The sequence below is a fragment of the Arachis hypogaea genome, chromosome 9 (genome assembly GCF_003086295.3).
Source record: "Arachis hypogaea cultivar Tifrunner chromosome 9, arahy.Tifrunner.gnm2.J5K5, whole genome shotgun sequence".
NCBI lineage: Eukaryota > Viridiplantae > Streptophyta > Magnoliopsida > Fabales > Fabaceae > Arachis > Arachis hypogaea.
In genome coordinates this window covers 114,221,730-114,235,903 of record NC_092044.1, presented here as the reverse complement: position 1 = coordinate 114,235,903, position 14,174 = coordinate 114,221,730, and the positions used below count along the sequence as shown (strand labels likewise).

Sequence of the window (14,174 nt, the reverse complement as noted above, 5' to 3'; positions counted from 1 at the left end):
CTGGGGTTGGAGATAGATTCTTAGATGATCCAGAGGACGATGATGTCGAGCCGGATATGATTGCTGATGACAGTGGCGATGATGTTAGAGCAAGTGAGCCTGCTGGGGCGGGCGGTGGTTCTAGCTCTGGCACGTAGCAGTACCCTCCACATTTTTCCTCTTTGGACTTGGATGCCATGAGGCAGGAGGGGGTTCCTGGGCAGCCGGCTGGATTTGGCGCTAGAGATGCTGAAGGGTCTGCAGGTTTGACAGAGTTTTAGGTTGGTCAGCAATTTTCGGATAAAGAAGAGGCCCTGTTAAGTGTCAAGACTTACAGCATTCGTCGAGGGGTACAGTACAAGGTCGTGGAGTCTGACTATCGCCGGTATGTGGGCAAGTGTTCTGAGTTCGGCAATGGGTGCACATGGTTGATTCGGCTTAGTCTCCGACAGTGCAAGGGACTTTGGGAGGTCAAACGTTACAACGGACTACATACTTGTCTCGCCACCTCCATTTCCAGCAACCACAGGAGTTTGGATTACCATGTGATATCGGCATTCATTATGCCAATGGTTAGGGCTGATGCATCCGTCAGCATCAAGGTGCTCCTAAATGCCACCGCCGCACACTTTGGGTTTAGGCCAACTTACATGAGGGTCTGGTTGACGAAGCAGAAGGCTGTTGCCCTCATCTATGGTGACTGGGATGAGTCGTACAACGAGCTCCCAAGGTGGGTGTTAGGAGTCCAGTTGACGATGCCTGGTACTGTTTCAGTCATAAGGACGAGCCCTGTTCGTGTCGGTGGACAGTCAGACGAGTCTCGAGCTTATTTTCACAGACTATTCTGAACGTTTTCACCGTGTATCGAGGTATTCAGTCATTGCAAGCCCCTAGTTAGTATTGACGGCACCCATCTGTATAGCAAGTATGGGGGAACATTGCTTGTCGCGATTGCACAGGACGGGAATTCCAATATACTCCCTGTTGCATTCGCATTAGTCGAGGGTGAGAATGCTGAGTCGTGGTCCTTTTTTCTCTCCCACCTACGTCAGCATGTGACACCGCAGCCGGGTCTGCTGGTTATCTCGGACAGGCATAATGGCATCAAGGCCGCGCTTGAGGCTCCTGACGGAGGCTGGTTACCTCCGTCTGCATACCGGGCATTCTGCATTCGACATGTTGCGGCAAATTTCGCCCTCACCTTCAAGGGCAAAGATGCAAGGAGGCTACTTGTGAATGCGGCGTACGCTAAGACCGAGGTCGAGTTCCATTACTGGCTTGATATTCTTAGGTCCGAAGACCCGGCGATGTGTGACTGGGCGAACCGGATTGAGTATTCGTTGTGGACACAGCATTGTGATGAGGGGCGTAGATTCGGACACATGACGACGAATATATCTTAGTGTGTGAACTCGATCCTCAAGGGTGTCAGAAACCTTCCTGTCTGCTCGCTAGTGAAGGCAACATACGAAAGGTTGGCCGAATTATTTGTTCGCAAAGGGAGAGAGGCTGAGGCACAGATGGGAACCAGAGCACAATTTAGTCAGCACTTGGTGAAATGTATAGAGGCCAACTTGAAGACGGCTAGGTGCTTCACGGTTACTGTGTACAACAGGGATAACTCCGAGTTCACCGTCGCAGAGACAACTCCGACTGGTTCTTTCTCACTGGGTAGCTACAGAGTCTCGCTTGCATCTCACACATGTGACTGCGGATACTTCCAGGCTTTTCATTTCCCGTGTTCCCACGCACTGGCATGTTGTGCCTACTCACGGTTTACATGGGAGCCTTACGTCCACCAGGTGTATCGTCTTAGTTCGGTCTTCAGTGTGTATCGGATGGGTTTCACACCTCCCATTCCAGAGGGTTTCTGGCCACCGTATGACGGGCCGACTGTCATCCCTGACCCCAACAAGAGGCGTGCAAGAGAGGGTCGTCCGAGGTCCACTCGGATACGGACCAATATGGACGAGGCAGATCTGAACCGGCCAAAGAGATGTGGGCTTTGTCGGCAGCCCGGCCACACACGTCGGAGTTGCTCACAGCTCAGAGGAGCAGAGCACACAGAGGGACATGATTAGGTGTATTGGTGGCTTTGGTAGTTTTGTTATTTCAATTTCGCGTTTAGATTCCACTATTATCGGTATTCTTAGTTGTAGTTGGTGACTGATAGAATTTGTTAACGTTAGTGCGATGTACTTTGAATGGAATTTTAGTTAATGAATATGTTCTGTCTACGCAATTTTAAACGAAATGTATGTCTAATGCACACCGGAATAAATAACTGTACGAGTTTTATTAAGACATGATGCGAAAACTATGTTCGTAACTTAAATTGCTGTGGAATGAATTCTGAGTAATTCGAACCATCCTATTTCGAATTACTTGGTTACTATTTCTTCAGTGTAATTCGAACCAATTAAGTTCGAATTCGAACCTAGTTGGTTCGAATTATGTGGCTCTCAGTTACAATGTGTAATTCGAACCTATTTGGTTCGAATTACGTGGAAACTGAGTTCGAACCAGTTAGAGATGTGTTTTGATTGATTGATGAATCAGATTTTGCTTTGGCTTATTTCTGTAAAATTGTTCTCCCTTGGTTTGTTTATGTTTTTTATATGTATTTTTTAATTAATTAGTTGGAGTTAGTTTGGCTACTACCGGAACTCATATTGGTAAAATAAGAAAATAAAAATTTAATTAACTTTTGTAATTTTAATTTATATAAAATGTAAAGCACTGTATTGCTCCGGTGATCAGGAACATCCGACTGTAACGCCACTTTTTCACTTTCATCGTTCGTCTATTTTTTTTCTCAGCTTCGCAACCATTTTTGTAATTTACCCCGCCTTCAAATAGTATCTGTATCACAGAAATGAGAGACGCAAAAGAACTCTGAGTTTTTTTTTTTTTCATTCTTCCATAGTTGGTTGACTTTCTATCTAGGTTACACTGCCTTCATCTCTGCAACCATTTCATTCACCTTCCAAACACACACCATCTTCAATCTCAACCCATGGCGGTGGGAATATCAGTTCTGATAGCACTGAAAGCGACGGCGCTATTACTGTGCTTCGTGTACCTGAAGAACCATGGCTACACCCTCATCTCCGCGCCATTCCTCTACGCATCACTCGTTTCGTTCTTGGTCTCGATCGCATCTCACCCCTCCATTGACCTTCCCATGCTTTTAGGAAAGGACACCGATGGAACCTTCCCAATCTGGTCCCTCATGATGTTCAGCCCTTACTTGTACTTCGTCAGAGTCTTCTCCGCGCTTCGAAGGCTCCGAAGCGGTGAACCACCGTACACTGAAGTCCACCCTGGACTCTTCGTCGGAGGGTGGCCATCGTCGCGCCAGAAGCTGCCACCTGGCGACCCTGCCATCGTTGATTGCACCTGCGAGTTCCCGAGGTTGGAGGAGTTCTCTGGGCTTCCTTATCTGTGCATTCCCACATGGGATACAAGGTCACCCAAGCCCTCTGATATTGAATCTGCTGTTAAGTGGGCTTCTAAGAAGAGAGACCTCAATAAACCTATTTTTATTCACTGTGCTTATGGTAAATTATCAAACTTTAACTAACATTTTTTTGAGTTTTCATGTTGGATTGCAATGCTGGTCTGAAAATGAAGTCCCTTTTAGCTACTTAATGATGAGAGACTATTTTGATCATTAATCTGTTACCGTTTCTTAGGCATAAAGTAATGATTAGTTCTTTGAATTTTACTAGGATTGGAACTATTTACTTTATTGATGTTTATCTGGTGTTAATTAATACACAGAGTTTAATAATAGTCCAAGTACAGAAAGGACTTGAGATTAGAAGGAGTTTTGCATTTTCTTATGTGTTTGTCAAGGAGGTTCCTCTGATGTCTAGGGATTGATTTAGAAGAAACTAAAGAATAGGGCTTACAGAGTGAATACACTCAAATTTTTATATAAGAGAGATGAAGACATGAACTGAAAGCTGATCAGACTCTAAATCCCTAGTTTAAGGTCCTGATAAAGTGAAAAATTCTCTGACCTATGTCAAGGTCTAAGGCTACTTCGTTAGAAGAGGGGAAATAAACTTTCAGAATGATCTGTTCTCGTTGCTTGCATGACAGAACAAAGAAGGTCCCCTGTCCGGCTGTCCCCATCCTATGAGTAAAACTCACTTCTGCCAGAATTTGGAAGAGTGTAACGAAGTCAAGGATGGAAAATAGTAGACAGATAGTTCAAATAAGAGGAATCGTACAGACCAAAGATTTTAAAACGTCATTTGTTTTGGCTAAGTGTTTCGGCGTGTTTTGAACTATAAGATCCCCAGTGGGTTGGCGGAATCAACAGAGCACTGAGAGAAGCATAGGAAGAAAGAATCAGATTAGTATGACAACAATTCAAGTTTAGGGCATTGGATACTATTGTCATCCACAACGAAATTTGGTTTAAATTGCCAGTGGAAAGAACTTGAGGTGATTAAGGGTTATCACATCCACACTTTTGTCAGATCATGCCATCATGGTACTATAATACATTGAAAATATGTTCAATATGCAGATGAGTAAAGCAAGTGGAAAAGTGACCCTATCACATTACTAGGTTTCTTTATATTCCCCTGCACTGACATTTGTGTTTTGAGTAGCAAAAGGAGTTATCTTCACAATACTTTCTCTTATTTGAAAACTTCAATTTTGCCAACATTTTATAATACCTATAATATCCTGGAGAAACTATATACAACTTATCTAAAATACAAGATGTTGAATTGGCATTATGCTTGCATCATAAGCTGATGTAACTAATAATCTTCATTTTCCGCCCCGCTTGAAGGTCATGGAAGAAGTGTTGCTGTTATGTGTGCATTGCTAGTGGCACTGGGTATTGCAGAGGATTGGAAGAATGCTGAGAAGCTGATCAAACAAAAACGGCCTTACATCCGGATGAATGCCCTCCATCGCAAGGCTCTTGAAGAATGGTCCAAGCACAGGTTGTCCGCTCCAAAGAGGCAATGATATATTGTTGTAGGTTCCTTGAGTTGTCCTGATTCTTTTGCTCAATCCTACTACAAAGGTATTACAAACAATACCAAAATTAAGAACCAAAAGAATGTATTCTCTCCTTGTGCCATTTCTTTCTCAAGATTCATGTTATGTAACTATCCTAATATCTGGTTCCCAATTGTTCTATCTGCTTCCAAGTTCCAATTGATTATGCTGCTGGAACTGATGGATGAAATGGTTCTAAATGTTATGAAAAGCTTGAACTGATGTAGAAGTAATTTCATTACAGTGCCTGCAAGTACTGATTCCAAGTGTAATAAGTGACTCATTAGGGAGTAGTAATCATGATTTATATCAACTCTTGAGCTGTCTATTTGGAATGAACAAATATAAACTCGAGTCCCTATCTCAAGCTTTTTGTTTTCACTTATTATTTATATGATTTACATATATCAGGCCACAAATGTAATCAATTAACAAATAAAATAAAAATAAATCAATGAGATCATTGCTTATATTTTCTCAAAAAGGAAAAAAAAAACATCAATTTCTAACTTTTTTTTTAATTTTTACCTTTTTAAAAAAAATCCAAATATGACTGTATTTTTTGGGTAAACACTTAATATGGTTGATTGATAGGTGAAATCCTCCAAAATGGAGATCATGACTGATTTACAGAAAATGAAAAAAAAAAACAGAAATCACTTAGCATTTTTCAAACAATTCTAAGAGGGGAGAATCACAAATTTATTTACGAGAAGTGAATTCGTCCTAAACAAATGGTGGTCTTTTTTCTAAAATTTCAATCTCTTAAAATATAATTTGTAGGGACGAAATTCTCTTTTTAATTTTCAATTTTTTTAAAAAAGTACAACTGACTTTTTCTAATTTGCTGGCAGAATAAATTATATTTATATCATTCTTGTGTAATTCATCTCCCATGTGATCATATTAAATTGAGAAGTGTATTTTTCCAAAGAATAAACAAAAGTCAAAATCAAAGATGTGACCCAAAAGTCCCAAACAAGAAAGCAAATAGAATGGTACTAGCTTCCAAAGGCCAAGCCACAGAGAGGGGGCTGCGTTTGCGTAGCGTACTAGGGTCATATTATTTTAAGAAAAACATTTAAAAAATTAATTACAACATAAGCCAACTCAAATTAATCTTTGTATTTTTTATTTTAAAATTTAAAAAATTAAGATAATAATTTTTTTTTATAACAAATTTCCTATTTATCAGCTAGAGGTACACTCCTAATTATGTATGCACAAGTGGACGCGAGTTCGGTTGTGTTTTTGTCTCACCGAACCTCAAAAGGTCACTTTCAATTTTTGCGATCTTGACTTCAACCCTTTCGCCTCTCTCTCTCTCTCTCACTCTATATATAACCCCCTCTTCTCGCATCTTCCTTCGCGCACACTTCCCAGCACTTAACTTCATCGCTTCAATTGTGAGCCCCTCTCTCTCTCCCTCCACCTATTTATTTTTTATCTTTAGTTTTCCTTTTGTTATGTTTCTATTAATCTGTGGTATCTTCTGTTGTTTTATTCAAAGGGAATTTAATTTTCACCAAACTTAGAATTCTCTAGATGGAAAGATGGGGTCATAGGGATCATAGCAAATTAGCAACCTATTCAATTTTGTATTCCTAAATTATAGGATTAAACACGTGAAAATGTAAAAATTTCTTGTGTAGGTTCATGAAGTAAAGCTGAGAGTTAATAATTGAATAATTAACCCCTTGGGGGGCTTGAATTCAGTTTCATGAGCTGAACTCATGGCTTCTGTATACTGTATTGATGCATCTAAATTCTTTTAATGCTTTGAGGTTCATGTGAAATTATATGTTAAATTTCCTCCCTCCTTTCAAATGTATCCTTAATCATACACCATCACCTGTTTGATTCCCATGAGGTCATATATTTTTTTGAGGGTGAAAACTCAAGGTGAAATCGACTTCATGTGAAGTTGATATCTGAGAGTCGTTACATGAAAATTTAGTTAAATCAGTCAAATCATCTGACGGCTCTCAGAATGAAGTCGACTGCACTTGAGTTTTTACCTTTTTTGAGCTTACAATAGTAAAGTTTGGTGCATGGTGTCATAGCCCACTTTCATGTTATTGTGCTTTTCTTCCATGAGTGTTATCTTATTTTCCTGTGCTACTAGTGTTAAGTCGGGCGCTAACGGTGAGAATGCAAAGAAAGTAAGCTCTTCTTTTAGGTCGTAGTTCTATTGATGGGTATATAATTGTTCTCGATCTTGCAACTTTTTAATCAGATTCAGGTGAAAATGTCAATTGTGAACCTGTCCACTGTGAGAATTCCAGCAGCTTCCTTGAATGGAGCAACAACTCCAAGGAGATCTTGTGCTCTTATTAAGAGTTCATCATCTTTGAGCTCAGTGAAGAACGCCTCCAAAGTATTCGGATTGAAATCTTCCTCCTCCTTTAGAGTGTCTGCGATGGCAGTATACAAAGTGAAACTGATTGGGCCCGATGGCGAAGAGAACGAATTTGAAGCCCCCGATGACTCCTACATTTTGGATTCGGCCGAGAATGCTGGGCTCGAGCTGCCTTACTCGTGCAGGGCCGGTGCCTGCTCTACTTGTGCTGGCCAAATAGTTTCGGGCTCTGTGGATCAATCTGATCAATCCTTTTTGGATGACCAGCAAACGGAAAAGGGTTATCTCCTCACATGTGTCTCATACCCAAAATCTGATTGTGTCATTTACACCCATAAGGAGGGCGATCTATGCTAAGTGTTGTGTATGTTTTTTGTTGGTTCTTCTAAGCTATCTTATGTGTCAGGATTGCGAGTTATTTTGGAACTATATGCTAGTGTCAATGTGTTTGTATTCACAAATAATAAAGGGACATGGTTTATTGCAAAAGTTGTTCAAAATCTGTCCCAAACCTAGAAAAACAAGGAGGGTTGCGTTGCATTAGGTTGTCAACAGTCGGTTAGTATAAAAGTTTTGTCGAATCTTTATGTTTATGACATTATTCATGGGATATAAGGTTATGAAGACTGCAAGTATTTATTTAGCAGAGTTTGAATTCATAACGGTTTGCATTAGGAAATTTATGATCTTGTAGCTACTGGTTATTTTACAATACGCCTGTTGTGCCAATAAGCAAAATATGGTCACATTCATGTAGCACTTGTTTACTTTCATTTTTATGGTATGTTGTGATCTCATGGCATCAGCATATATGAATATATGATCGTGTTTGACATGATGCCCTGAACAGTACAGAATACCAGAATTCTAGGAATGTGTCATGGGGATTCTTGAAAAAGTCTAATGAAGCATCGGATTCTTGGCTTTACCGAAGTAAACTAAGGTGTGTTTTTGAAGACTGATTTTGGTCCTGTAAGACCAAGCTCATTGAATTTGAGAATATCAGTTTTTTTTTTTAAATAAAACATTTATCTATCAGAATTTTCCTTTGATTTCTCAGCAGAATTATCCTTTTTTTTTTCGTCCATTCAGGGACAGAGTTAGATGAAATCTTAAAAAGAGATAAAAAAAAATTTATACAATAAAATAAGATTAAAATAAAATTTAAAAAAAATTAAAATAAAATTTACATATAATTTACATGCAAAAAATTAAAATTAAGAGGTCATTGTCCTATTTCTGCGTCCATTAAACCCATAATACCAGAAGCATAATAGTGAATTTGGATGTCTCCTCATTATACGTGTTAGTTCAATTCAAGTAGTAAATTATATATTTTTTAATATGCTATACTCGGTTTAAATTTTAGCAAATATCAAGTAATTAATAAGAATCTTTAAATATTGTGTGGGTAAATTGCAATGTAATGTCTAAATTAAAAGTTATTTAATCTATTTTACAAAAAAAAAAAGATATCTTATTATTTTTTATTTTTTTATTTAAAAAAAAATATTGTTAAGAAAAAAGAGATGTCTTAACTATAATATTTATCGACCAAAGTTTTGTAAATAACATTATTTTTTGTACCACACTTCTTTTTATATCTATTTTTAGTTATACATGATAAAAATTTTATCTTTTTCTACTTTTTATCTATTATTTTAATACAAAAAAAGATATATATATTATTTCTACTATTGAATTTAAAGACTACTAGTCAGTTATATATATTTTAGAAAAAATAACAAATAGATTACTTGTAATTTTTTGCGTGAAAAATAACTTAATCAAAATTAACTACTCAAGTACATGACAACTAAAAAAAGACACAATACTTTTCTTTGTTCTGACATCAATTCTTATCTTAATATAGCAATATATAAATTAAATAGTCACACAACTAAGTTTTTAAGGTTATGTTTGTTTACTTAGACATGGACATTGATAATAGTTTGGTACATAAATATAGTGATATATGTCTATTATTTGTTTATTGAGACATAAATTTTTAATAGACACGATAATATTCAGCTATACATAAAAATGACAGAATACATATTTTTAGTGTCTCTCTTTAAAGTTGGAACACTGAGATACAATTTTTTTTACTTTTATCCCTAATTAATTTCAAAATTTACAGCCTTATCCCTACCTTAACCCTATTCCACTTAACCTTTTTTCTCTACTCCCTTTTCTTTCTTCTCCAGTCTTCTACCTCCCTCCAGATTCTTGTTCATTTGCCATAGATCTCGTTGCCGCCACCATACCTCCCTCATCCGACGGTCCTCTCTTTCTCCATCGTTGCACTCTTTCTCTGTTGCGTTCTCAGATTTGTTCTCCTCTGCACTCCTATCGTCGCATTTCTCGAATCTGCGCTGCCTCTGCATTGCTGTCGCCACTCGTCCAAATTCGTCGCTCTTGCCGTCCATCCCTCGCGACACAACAAGTCGCAGCATCGTCCATCCCTCTACATTACTTCCTCTTCCCTTCTCTCACTGTCTCCCTTATCTCTATCATTCTCCTGTGATTATTGCCTCCGCCTTTTCTCTCTTTATTTTTATAGATAATGATGATTGTTAAAAAATTTATCAACATTTTTTTGATAATTATAGATGATGATGAAGATGATAAATACGATAATAGTAGTGATGCTGCTAGTAGATGGTAATGGTGGTTGTGGATATGGTGGTGTTGTTGGTGAGGGTAAATTTGTCAGTTTGATAAATTTATGGATACTAGTATACTGTTATGTATGGTGTTGCCAAACAAAATAAAAACTGTGTATGTTCATATCTATGTGTGTTGTGTGTTTGTAACTTTGTATCTCTGTCCATTTGCTGATTAAGAGTAGTAAACTCCTTTATGTAGTCGCTCATCGTATTCTTATACTTCAACTATCTCAATTTCTTCATTGCTTCATAGACCACATTCTCAGAGAAGAATTGCCTTTTTAACTCTCTTTTAAAATCTTTCCATGTGAGTATGTTGCAAGTACCCTTCTCCATATTTACGCATTTTCTCCTTCACCATAAAGTAGCATTGTTAGAAAAGTAGAGAGTTGCAGTGCGTACCTTTATTGCTTCTTCGATCACCCCTTAGCCTTCGAAATATCTCTCCATTTGTCATAGGAAGTTCTCCACCTCTTGAGCATCCCTCACGCTCTTGAACTCCTTCGACTTTAGTAGATCAATCTTTGTTGTCTTTCTTATAATGGTTGGTCGGGATCTCGCCTTCTTAAACCAAATTTGAACCTCCTCGAATAGTTTCAAAGAATACTCAAGCTTATCTTCTATTTGGAGCATGCTTTCTTTGAGAGCATCTAGTTCTCTCAACACGTGAGTCTTGAGAGTCTCATTGTCGTGTTCTATCTTTTGGAAGTGCTTATCCATAGATGATAGAATATTCTCCAATATAGAAACTCTATTTTCTAAGAAATTAGAGTCTTTACCTCTAAACTCACTTAAAGAACATGCCTTCTTACCTCCCTATTGAGAAGGAATAACATCACTTTTTCTTTGAGACTCAACATGTTCCATGGTTACATTAGAAGTCATACCCACAAGGCCACAAATCACTTATACTCCCTCTCAAACCTTGCTCTGATGCCAAATTTTCATGACTTTGAACACACTTCAACGCTACCATGCCGGCACTCGAACTTATTCAATCTTTTGAGTTAAGACCAATTCAGTCTAACCCTCAATACTTAACAAGAAAGCTAAAAACACAATAGAAATAATACTTTATTACATAAGTGTTTATTACAAATGACTTACACACACAAACTCTAACTCTTATCCCCTGTTTATAGTTATTTATCTCCTCAATGAATGGTTAGGATTAAATATAATTAACGGTTCATATTGACCATCTAAAACTTTCACTACAAATATTTATTCCACCACAATTCTTTAAATATTTTTAGATTATTTCATACTACTCTTCATACTTTTATATACATCTATATATATTTACACTCTTCTAGAATACTCTATGATATTCTAAGGTATTCTGGAACTTTCTAGAATATTCTAGAATCTTTTAGAATATTTTAAAATATTCCAAAATCATATAAAATATTTTTAAACACTCCAAAAAATTATACAAATACAATTAAATCTAACATTTTAAATTTTATCGTGATAAGTAGTATTAAAAAAATGACAAAGACAAAAAAACACACCAATAAAAAAGAACCTAAAAAAAAAAGATTTACACACTTACTTTAAGCGTTAGTAATTTCTGCTAGAATTGAATCAATTTGATTAGATTTAGTTAACAAAAAAATAATTAGATGTACAATAAGACTTGTAATTAAATCCACTTGCTTCGATCCACTCAAGTTTGGGAGAGAATGGTAAAAACCCGAGTATATTCATTTCCCGCCACATAGAAAAGTTCACCGAAGCCTTCCCGCTTGTTTATTGTTCATTTCCCGCTCTTCTTATATATTTCTTTTCCACCGCCGCACAGATTTTAACTCAAACGCAAAGGGTTTAGTGTTTTCAATCATTCAATTTCAAGGTGACTTCTCTTTTTTTTCTTTTTCCGTTCATGTTTTTTACTTCAATTCTTTGATGCTGTGGATGTTTCTTTTTCTGCACTTATCTTGCGGAAACTATTCTTAGGATTTTTTAGTGGTACGGGTTAAGTTGAAGGTTGAAACTAGGGTTTTTACTTAATTACGTAAATTACTATTACTTAATCAGAATCCAATTGTGAAGTTTGATTCTGTTCAATCTGTTTCATTTTCTTTCTTTTAGGCAATGGACACTTCAAACCCAGCTGTATTTGTAAATGGCGAGTTGCTTCCAAAGTTCATAGGAAAGAAAGTACGAACGGTGGTTCAGGTGAATAAATGTGATGGTGTGGTCAGTGCAGCAAAATCCACAGATGATCAAGAACTAACTGTGAATGGTTTGCCACAAGTCCCTCTTATGAATTTTGTTGAAGTAATTGGTATTGCGGAAACTAATCACTCCATCAATGCTGAAATCTGGACTGACTTTGGCACCACTTTTGGTATCAATCATTACACTATTTGCTTTGATTTTTCCTCTTTACTTTGTTTTAATAATTTACTTTCCAAAAGAAAATTGTATTAAGTAGAGTTATGAATTTAGTTTTAATGCAAACAATTTTACATGATCATCTTATTATAATTGCACTGTCACTGTCACTACATCAAAATTAAATTTCAAGGTATGAATGTTGTGTTTTTTTAGCTTAACTTACCCCATACTAGATTAAATGGATGATTGTTTTAATTAGTCATTAGACACTAAAGATCAAATTCTTATAATTCTCTGTAAGTCTTGTAGTAGAAGAAAAGTGTTAGGGTAGAATGTTCTTTCAATATTGATTTTGTTCTCAAATTAAACCATGTATTAGATTCAGTGGATGATTGTTCTATTTAGACACCGATAAAAATTCTATAATCGTTTGAAATCTTGTAGAAGTCTTCTTTTCTTTTTTTTTGCTGAATATTTATCTTGGTTTTGATGTGGGCATGTGGCCTTGTTTGCAGATACCAATTCTTACAATCAGTTATGCCAACTAGCAAATGGAGAATTCAGAAATCTGTTTCTCTAGGGACCTTACCGAATGTTTGATCAGGAATTGAACGGTATGGAATTGCAGCCTTCATTCTTGGGTGTTAGGAACTTAGGATGTAAATGTATGATCAAAAGCAATGACTAGAATGCATGTTTATTCAGAGGAGCAGGCAGAGCATGTGCTCTGTATGAACTCTCTTTTCTCTTGGAGATACTCGTATCTGATTATCTCTAATTTATGTCTGGTTTGGTTTGGTTTATAATTATATACGGCCCTACAATGTTTACCTAAGTTTATATATGCACGTTACCTCTAATGTTATATTTAGCTTGGTCTATAGACAGTATAAAAAAGTGTTGTCCCTTAATTATATATATTTGGTGCCTATCTTCCGCTATCATTTCTTTCCCCTGATTTTTTAAATCAAACGTGGCATTGGTATGATTAACATATTCATTAGTTTGACGTACGGTGCTTTGTTTTCTTCCTATTTTATTTTTCAATATTTCTTTCTTTTATATATGATACTTTCCCTCTACTAGTACTATTTAATTATTTATGCACGGAAGTAATTTTATTTTTAACAAGCTCAACCCATTAGGGTAGAACATACAAATAAAATATAAAAGAATCCTACTATCTTTTATGTTATTTTCGACATGTCTATTGTTTCATACCACTCTTTGGATCTATAGAAGGATCTATTAATGCATTTCATTACCACTGTTGTCTTATTCTAAAAAATAAGTTCATTCTTACACAATCAGATATTTCATATTTTGCGCTCCTCTTTTTTCAATAGTATCGTCTTTCAACTCTTAAAATGTTATATGATGGATCTTGGGATGCACCACACCTTACCCGCCTAAGTAATCCATGAACACCATACTTGCCAAGCATATTCACACGTAATAAATAGATGTTGCACTGTTTCAAATTTCTTATTACACATGACACAAACAGTGTCATTCTGATCAATAGTTTCAAATTCTTTGAATTGTGAACAATATCGGTACTACAGTATTTTATTAAAAGACTATTGACAACTAAAAGCGAATTAGTGAATTGCAATTAAACTTTTCCTGTCAATGTTTACTGAAAAAATCAGACAATCGAAAAATGGCCGGTAATTCAAAATGTATGTAAGGGGATTGGTTATAAGTTATAACTTATAAGAAACAACGATTAATCGGTGTTGCTACGCTACCGACCTAAAGGCAAAGCCAACTTGGCATGGTTTCATTAGAATTTA

At 36.6% G+C, this 14,174-nt stretch overlaps 3 protein-coding genes across 5 annotated transcripts; all 3 read left to right on the top strand.

The window, feature by feature from the left end:
• The first annotated feature begins 2,681 nt into the window (after positions 1-2,681).
• On the top strand, positions 2,682-5,374 carry LOC112712150 (uncharacterized). Its single transcript, XM_025764959.2, has 2 exons — positions 2,682-3,539; positions 4,793-5,374. Exons 1-2 carry the CDS (start codon positions 2,996-2,998, stop codon positions 4,972-4,974), a joined length of 726 nt encoding a protein of 241 aa, XP_025620744.1. The 5' UTR covers positions 2,682-2,995; the 3' UTR covers positions 4,975-5,374.
• An 867-nt stretch (positions 5,375-6,241) lies between these two features.
• Positions 6,242-8,012, top strand: LOC112712149 (ferredoxin, root R-B2). The gene is made up of 2 exons (XM_025764958.3): positions 6,242-6,413; positions 7,244-8,012. Exon 2 carries the CDS (start codon positions 7,256-7,258, stop codon positions 7,721-7,723), a length of 468 nt encoding a protein of 155 aa, XP_025620743.1. The 5' UTR covers positions 6,242-6,413; positions 7,244-7,255; the 3' UTR covers positions 7,724-8,012.
• A 3,721-nt stretch (positions 8,013-11,733) lies between these two features.
• On the top strand, positions 11,734-13,319 carry LOC112712148 (replication protein A 14 kDa subunit B). Of its 3 annotated transcripts, none has more exons than XM_025764955.3 (3): positions 11,734-11,890; positions 12,130-12,388; positions 12,894-13,319. In XM_025764955.3, exons 2-3 carry the CDS (start codon positions 12,133-12,135, stop codon positions 12,956-12,958), a joined length of 321 nt encoding a protein of 106 aa, XP_025620740.1. In that variant the 5' UTR covers positions 11,734-11,890; positions 12,130-12,132; the 3' UTR covers positions 12,959-13,319. The 3 variants fall into 3 exon arrangements, with proteins under 3 accessions (XP_025620740.1, XP_025620741.1, XP_025620742.1); XM_025764956.3 differs by having other exon boundaries at positions 11,890-12,006; XM_025764957.3 differs by lacking the exon at positions 11,734-11,890 and adding an exon at positions 12,004-12,024.
• The last annotated feature ends 855 nt before the right edge of the window (positions 13,320-14,174 follow it).

Coding starts and splice junctions, on each gene's coding strand:
- LOC112712150 (XM_025764959.2), top strand. CDS start 2,996: ATGGCGGTGGGAATATCAGTTCTGATAGCACTGAAAGCGACGGCGCTA. Junction 3,540..4,792: donor TTTTATTCACTGTGCTTATG/GTAAATTATCAA, acceptor CCCCGCTTGAAG/GTCATGGAAGAAGTGTTGCT.
- LOC112712149 (XM_025764958.3), top strand. CDS start 7,256: ATGTCAATTGTGAACCTGTCCACTGTGAGAATTCCAGCAGCTTCCTTG.
- LOC112712148 (XM_025764955.3), top strand. CDS start 12,133: ATGGACACTTCAAACCCAGCTGTATTTGTAAATGGCGAGTTGCTTCCA. Junction 12,389..12,893: donor TGACTTTGGCACCACTTTTG/GTATCAATCATT, acceptor CCTTGTTTGCAG/ATACCAATTCTTACAATCAG.